Source organism: Ctenocephalides felis, unplaced genomic scaffold (assembly GCF_003426905.1).
Source record: "Ctenocephalides felis isolate EL2017-DRISC unplaced genomic scaffold, ASM342690v1 CF-g0.4_SCAFFOLD_03572, whole genome shotgun sequence".
NCBI lineage: Eukaryota > Metazoa > Arthropoda > Insecta > Siphonaptera > Pulicidae > Ctenocephalides > Ctenocephalides felis.
In genome coordinates, this window is record NW_020539726.1 from 20,298,427 (window position 1) to 20,307,316 (window position 8,890).

The 8,890-nt window shown below is 30.0% G+C and overlaps 1 protein-coding gene across 1 annotated transcript in view; it reads left to right on the forward strand.

The window, feature by feature from the left end:
- LOC113388204 (MOXD1 homolog 2-like) overlaps window positions 1-7,409 on the forward strand; it is a 70,767-nt gene extending 63,358 nt beyond the window's left edge. The window contains exons 3-4 of the mRNA XM_026625605.1: window positions 6,955-7,236; window positions 7,326-7,409. Coding sequence (XP_026481390.1) covers window positions 6,955-7,236; window positions 7,326-7,409 — 366 coding nt within the window. The remainder of the gene's footprint in view (window positions 1-6,954; window positions 7,237-7,325) is intronic.
- The last annotated feature ends 1,481 nt before the right edge of the window (window positions 7,410-8,890 follow it).

Below are 8,890 nucleotides of genomic sequence, written 5' to 3' on the forward strand. Positions count from 1 at the left end.
CATACTGATAAAAATGGAATTACTGTTATGGGCTCATGAAGATGGGGCAGGCCTCCTTTATGATAGACTGCTAAGACAATATACATTTTATTACTGTTTACTGACATTATTGATCTAACAGGGGTTGGAGATGAAGACTTACTACCCCATGAGTGAAGTCGGATTGCTCTTGAAGCATGGTTAATGAAAATAGATTTTTGGACCTATTCTCAGATAACATGGATATGTTGCACTATTTGTCGCTTATGGTTGCATAACATATTTCAAATAGGAGTATGTTTAAGATTTGCCGTCCTTGGTGCACCTATTTAAATTTTTATTAAACATGTTTTGTTAATGTTGGCTCACAATGTGTTGGTAGTCATGCAACTGTTTCTGCAAACTAATTAGTTGCTAAAGTCCTGTTTTCCTTGAAACATCTCAGAAGACTCAAAAGAGCAAACTCTTTAGATTTAGCAAGTTAACATCAATCTAGATTGATCATCTGATTAGTCAAAATTACTGAATGCCTTTCCAGGCACATTGTTATCATATGGAAATGAAAAAATATTATTTATAAACGTTGTAATTAATTCTTATGTAGCATTTTTAGTAGGATTCAAAAAGGCAATGTGCTTATCCATAATCTATATTTCTAAAATATAGACAGTCTTATAGAAATATTTATATTATTCATGTCCTAAGTCTATTTTTGAAAGAACAAAATGGATAAGAAAACCATCACCTTACAACTTTTATTACTTCTTTCTAATAAAACTGTTTTCCAACCCTATTGTATTTCTACTTGGGGTTGAATGATGACTTGTTTAAGCATTTATTGGAATTTCGTGTTGTTTACGGAAGAAGTTGGAGGGTAAGACAATCATGGAATAGAAAAACTAATCTATAAACATGAAGGGTTAGTAAAATTATTTGCTTTCACTTACTATCATTTGGGTAAAACTATTGAAAATATTGATATTACAATGATAGAGTTAAATATAAATCATATTTATTTTACATTATTGGATATTTTATTGAAAAGAAATCTGCACACTTGTAATTGTTCAACATTGATCATACTCTTTCCACTCGCGATTTAGGATACCCGGACGTACAAATACTAGATTTTGGCATTTGATTTAGACACCTTAAATACTACCAAATTAGATGATGTTCTTTGAGGATTGCGTGTAGATATTTAAAAAATCAAGATTATTCATTAACCATTATTTAAAAACCGATTCCTGTTTCAACAGTGAAGTTCGATTCTATCAAGAATATATTTTACTTGTGTCTGTAGAATGAATACGTAATAAATGCGAACTGTGTAGGTTTATAATAAACCTTAGTAATGTTGCATAATTATTATCAGTTCCACTAATTGAGATCCGGATCGCGGAAACTGGATACTTCATACTGTGTACGGGTTTCTGGATTTTGCTCGGCAATTAGGAACCGCGCTTCGTTCAGTCGCCATTGATAGCCAGCCATGGAATAGACTTTGTTGGCTATCATGGAATTGAAGGGCTAGGGAAAAATTTATTGAATGGATTATAGATATTTTTATTTATTTTCTGAAGAGTGCTTTCACCATACAGCTAGAGTAAATAATAGGAAGAAATATATATTATTCATATGAGAATTAGTAGTGCATGGCATAGTGCCTGAAGACAAATTTCTGGAACTGTACCAGAACTGTAACTTAATATTTTTAAAAGTTCTCGTTAAATTCTGGACATTTTTTTCTAAGACATGCCAAAATGTTTATAAAACTTTGAAACGTTAAGATGCAATTCAAGTACATTGTTTGAGACATATAATTGATGAGGTAAATAAGTTATTATATATAGAGTTTGGTCGAAATTACCCAATACAGCTTATAGAACATGCAATAGTTTTGATTGTAGCAAAATAACTAGAAAATAGAGTTAGCTAACCTGTTATATAATTAAAAAATTATAATAAATATTTTATAAATTTACCATAATGTTTACCAGCGCCAACTTTAGCTGCAGATCGTTTCGCTCCAACGAACGGCGCTATCTTCTATTCCGTGGGAGGTCAGTTTTAATTGGCGATGATTCGGTTCCGGTTATTAGATCTCTGTTTGCCTAGGTCGGCTCGCAACGCGAATGCGTGCGTAATTTGCGCGTAATGGCAAAAGCTCTTGCTATGCTACAACGATTCTAGACTATAGACACATAAAACAATAATTATTAACATAAAATCGTTTGTTCGAAAATATATTGTAAGAATCAATTTTATTTAGTACGCGCTAGAGAATATTTTCGAGTTTCGTGATTCTATAAATTATCTGTTAGTTGCAATATTTAAGTAGTGCAATTTACAAAATAGTCTAATCAAGTCAGTACTCGTTGAATGATTTTGCTTTTTGGATATAAGCAAAAGATAAATAATGTATTGTATTTATTTAAATAATAATGTAATTAGTGATTTATAATGTGCTTCTTAGTAATTGTAATAATCACTAATTATGTTTTCTGTAAGTAAATGAGGATACGTTTTCATATTTTTATTAATGCTATTTGGGTGGACAGTACGGACATACAACTTCGCACTGCACAAGCTTATAAGAAAATTAAGGGTAATTTAGTAGCTAGAATAATACTGTAATAGACGAAGGTAATAATTTATTATTGAATAATTACCATGCTAATTATAATGACATGATTTATATACAATTATATATTATATACAATTGCTTCTAAATCAGAAAAATAATTCGTTCTTGTATGCTTGTGGAAAAATGAGCAATCTGAATAGATTTATTTTGTTTTCAAGTTATTCTTTCGAAATATTTTCATTAATTTTTTTTGTATCTTATAATTATTTTCGATTATTATTTTCTTATATTTTTGGTGATTATTATTTCGTAATTTTTACATAAATAAAGAAAATATGTGTAGAATTTCGATATGTTCTCTACAAACAATATTGTCAAAAATGTATAGAAATTTTTCATAAGTATTAATTAAGAAGATGAGTTATTTTTCTATTAACTACCTCTCGAAAGCCCATCGAGGATGTATGCTTCCAACTTTAAAGCTCTTCTAAATGGTTTTAAGATGCAAAATAATATTAATTAGAATGCATTAACTTTATAATTACGCTAATTAAAATATAAACTTGAGTACTTTGCATGTAATCATAAACAAAACATAAAGGTAATAAAAAATAATTGTAGTAATTATAAATTCAATCTAGGAAAGTTATTACTGTATTGTTACTATTTGAAAGCAACTAACGTAACGCAAATGCACATGTGCATAATGCAATTCGTGTAATACGATATGAATAAATTTTAATTTATGTTTCATTTTATGTAATTTATGTATACATATATAAATGAATAAGTAATATACAATGATACAATGTAAAGTGCAATAACTTGATGAAGAAATATACAATTTAATTGTTAATATACAATAAAGTTAATATAGTTAGTACAGAAAACAGTAGTGTATTCACATTTAAAATCTAATATACTTCTCACTCATAAATTTTCATATTGTTATACTTAAGCATATATTATTATTATAACTTAGACTACAAAATATTATAAACGTGTTACATATTTTATCTTCTCGGGCGGCTTGTTCTTAATATTAGAGCAGATTTTCAATCCCGTGTTGATTATATTGCGGTAAAAATGCAAGATTGTAAATTACGTTGGTATACATGTATATTTTTCTAACGCCTTCAGGTTGGAAACAAGTTATAAAAACCATTTCACATCATTAATATGAAAATTCTGGTGAGGTAAATCAGATCGTAGAACTATTTACGTTCTCTTGTAAATGTCGAGAAAGAGTGACATGCTATTTAATCGTAACTTTCTGTTTTGTTAAACTTTTAATATGGATATTTTGCTAGAAACTTATATATTATAGAAAATTGAATATAGGATATGATTTGTAGTGCTTCATTAATTAATGCAATTATATTTTTTCCAAATATGGCAACCAAAATTGGTGACCCTAACGTAAATATCTAGACACCAGCACCTAGTACAGCCGTACGGTATTATTAAAATTGTCTTTAAAGAGAAAATAAAGTAGATATCATTTTTATTTTCTAAAATGTGCTGATGAAAATATAAATTTGAAATTTTTTATTCTCAAAATTTTGTGTTACAGAACGCTTTACAATATATGGAATTTGATATGTTAACAACTTTTCAAAAGACAAATAGTAATAAGTCAAGAGCACTTAATAAATGCATTAATTATCTTATGAGTTTAATAATCTGATACATAATTATCCTTCATTTTTAAAATTATAGAGAAAATTGTATCCAGTTTTGACGTGGCGACATATAATGAACAGCGTAGCTATGCTGCGACATACAATTGAGCATTTTGCAAAAAAATACAGGTGCTCGAATATGCATATGAAATATTATTATGAACGCCTGTGGCATTTGTAGAATTAACATACGAACATAACAGGGGTGGCAAACTAGAAAATATAAGAGGGCCACTTTTAAAAATAGTGGCGAGAACTCACTGAAGACCATACGCCAACGATCCTCGGATCGATTCTTGGCAATGATATAGAATTTGAAATTTTGAGTTAAAATTAAATAGAATTTGAATAGTTGATTTGAAATCGCATAAAAATAGAAGTAAAAAAGTAGAATTCAAATAGTTAATTTGAATTTTATAGAATGTGAATTGTCGCATTGAATTTGAATAAAATTAGAACTAAGAAGAAAAAGCAAGGTTAGAATTGGAATATATTATAAAAATGGAGTAATCGGTTATAAAGAACAAAAAACAAAAATTGAATATAATTGGATATAAAGCTAGTACATTTTTCGTAAAAATGAAGTTTATATTTTTTTCTATTTTACCTCTATCTCACCTGATACATTATTTAATGACATATCTACACAGTGCGTAGTACATTCAGTAATACAACGGGCAAAATGATAATGAGAAATTGCACTAAAATAATGATATCGTATCCGTCCGGTAACAAGTTTTTCATACATTCTACATATAGGTTGAGAGAACTCTTTTTATGAAACATATTTGTAATAAGTATTGAATATTTATTACTGGTTTGGTATTTATATACCCTGTCACAGTTGTATAACTTATAGGTAAATGGAGGTAAATTGTGCAGGCAACTTGTTGGTTGTAAACGTAAAAATCAATTGGATATTTGAATAAATGTTGGTATAAATTATACTATAAATTAGAGGCGTGTAAATTGTGCTATCGTTTATATTAATAAACTGTAGGTACTCAGAGTAAATTGACTCTTTGGCGTTTTGATATTTATTAGCTGCAATTCTAATAAATGTTATTCATTAGGAACATCAAATGCAAGAGAAAGTAATATTAGTTTCTTCTAGACTTGGTGCAGATACGATTGTTTGGAATGATGAAAATAATTGATTCAATTTTAATATAGATTGATATATTATTTTTATCAATTATACTTTGTAATCACCTAAGCATTAATTATTTAAAATAAATATGTTTCAACAAACTGATCACTTATATAAGGTTATCAAATTCGGTCTATAGAAGTTCTTAATCAAATTAATTGACCTCTGATTGTAACAGTAATTTATACACATTTATTAGTTATGCCTGTATGTATATATATTTCATTATTTTCTTTTAAAACTATGTGATAAAGTTTCAAATTCCTTTTATCAGCTTCAAACTTTACTACATAATGATGAAATGCTTACGAATATTTCATGATAGTTCTCTCAGTTCAATAAATAGATAGCATTGCTCAAAAAAAGTTTTCCAATCGAGACATTAAATAACTCTTGCTATTTTCAATTTCTTCAAATATAAAGTATACTTTTATTATATACATCATATATCTCAGCATTTCGGATCTTCATATCTAAATATCTATACTATACCTCGGATTGTAACTCATAAAGTTACAATTTATATTTTAACAGTACTCCGAGGATGCAGAACGTCTCGCATATAAATTGAATTTCTCTAACTTTCGTTAAATATGGGAAGACATTAACAGGGGATGCGCAGTTTCGATGATATATTTTAAACTTTTATAAAGTATTACGTATACTTTTAAAGAGGACATTTCCCATGTGCGCTCTCTGGAAAGACGCTGTTTTATAGTTGCAAATGTAGAATGAGCACTGGTCGACCAAATATTCAAACCAGCAATTTTATACATATGAGAAAATCATTGTCGAAAAAGAATTTACACATAATAAACTTATTAGAAACATATAAAACTGTAATTAAATATCTGATCGTTTTACAAATTCGAAAATGTCAAGACTCCACACATCACTCCCCGTTTAGGGTTGACGACGAATCTTTTCAAAGGTGATCGGAAACACGTTGTGTTTTATTTCTGTCTACTAATCCCGTAGAAATCAAGAGAGTTAATTAATTGTAAAATTGGCTTGTACATTTGCTATTCTCTTGGCTTAGTGCTTACAGTAATACTGCCGCCTAGCCCGCGGAAGACCGGTGGTCGGGGCTAGTAAATGTGCTTTTAATTAATATGAGCTATGAATAAAATTTGGAACTGTATAATAAGATTAAGGCCCGGGTACGATATTACATATTCAATCAAATGAAAATTATTTTTTTCCATTTTAATAAATTTTACCCTTGCTTTTCCTTTAAAAATGTTTTATAGTGGCGCGCGTGTCACAGTTGCTCCGAACGGGCGGACTTTCAACGTTCCTGTATTATTCACCGCAGATAAATTCAGACGATTTAGTGTTCCGCTTAAATCAGAATCAGACTTTCGTATGCACAGGTGTGCGTTTAAATTTTCTCTAGCTCTAACCAGATGTGCAAAAGTATTTTTATTCTCACCATCAGTTATAAAAAATATATATTATCTATTTGAACATTTTTTAACTAATATAACAAAATTTAACCACTTGACTAAACAATTCTTAATGTCATTGTATATTAATTTTCTGTTTTTTTTTTTCAGAATGACACAATGCGTGTGATGTGGGCTTTCCATGCCTCCGAGCCGGTCTCGGGTGCAGTGGCACCAGGCTCCTTGCCTTATGGAGCATCGGTTGTCCGAGGGACCAGATCTCTATTTCTGGGCCAAAGAGTAAATCAAAGCAAACCACCACCAGAGACGAATTCTAGGGTTTGGGAACTCAGGAACCCAGAAGTAGAGCTTCCACAAGGCGAAGACACTTTGTACTGGTGTCGAGTCTTTAAGCTTCCAGAAAGTATTAATAAGAAGAGCCACATGATTCGGGTAAGTCATAATAATAATACTTATATTAGATACATAGACGATGCCTTTAAAATTGAAAAAAAAAAGAAAAAGTGTAATCTTTGCTATAGTTCCAAATGTCTCATGCTAATTTCTGTCAAATCACACGTAAAAGATCTGGTAAGCTGCAGGACAACAAATACAGTGATCATTAGAAAGCAGTTGTCCTTAACTAGCAGTGCTTTCAATTTATTATTTAGGTCTATTAGTATATAAAATTTTTAACTTCCTTTATCAAACCACTATATCTCGCTGACACCACACATCGTTCATTTACTAAGATGTCACGAGCACTTTTACCGAACTGGTAACTTCTTTAAACGACATTACATTGAATTACAGCCGAACCGACATTTTCTAGTAGTTTCTGTAGTTTGCAGTAATATCAACTTTAACTCTCTCGGTGGCAACTTTATTATTTTGCGACGACTCAGCAATAATTTTATATCTTGTGTAATTCTTGCTCTAGTTCTCTTAATTCTTTTAACTTTGAAGAACAGTTTCATAAAATGTTGGGAGCACTATTTTATTTAATAAAGTTAGTTCGATGTAAGTTCGAAGAGATCCTTGTAAAATTGAGCTGCTAAAATTATAAATGCAATTGGAAAATGAAGCGTTGCCGTGAATTTTTTTTTCACAGGATTGTTTTAAATCTATAAGCTTTAATCAATTCAAATATGTTTATCCACAATGTTTGATTATATTATTTTATTTATAATCAGAAAGAGTTAATTATATTTGCATTGCAATCATGCATAAATTTGAAAATTTTAAATAATGTGGTAGCTTTCATAATTGTCCAATAAATAATTTCTTATAAATTATGGCACTGTTCCTCGACAGCTCGAAAGTTTATCATGTTTCCCCTTCTATGAAAAGTTTTTGTTACCTCGAATCGATCCAAAAATTTTTGAAGTCTTTCGGTTATATGTACATATACCTACGCACTTTCACCCCCAAGATAAGGAAAAAATAGCCAAAGTTCCTGTAAGAGGATTTTCGAAGACGTCAGTTTTCGAAGGAGCTGTCCTCGCCAATATGGAAATGACGTAAGGATGACATGATAGGATTTACAAAAGAGCACGTCCTGTCTTTAGGCCGTTAATTGAAAATGTCAAAGATTAAAATTCGACTAGCAGAGCTTTGATATGATTTGATGTGAAGATTATTAGTCGTTGTCTGGTAGGGTACTCACTCAAAGGAACATTAAATACTTTGATGCAAAAGTGGGAAGTACTAATTTGCACTTAGAACATGTAATTAAATAACTTGTGTAATTAGATAATTTGGATCGCTATTTACTTTACTATGACTAGAAACTTCATTCGATAGTCAATGTAGTAAAAGTTTTATGGATTGACACAAGTTGAACCAAATGATTTTTGGACAGGTGTAAATTGTTCCACGGTATTATTCTAAATTTTGAGTTCAAGGCGTGTTTGATCATTTGTGGTTACTGAAATTTCAAAAATGTAAATTTTATTAAATAAAATTTTTGATTTCTTTCCACTAGACTCTCATCTAGATCCAGAGGGTTACTCCCGATATTCCCATAATTCCATAATAATTCGTTTTGGCTTTTCGCCCGAGCAGTTAATTAAATAAAATGGAAAATTTTAACATCCACCCTTTGTTT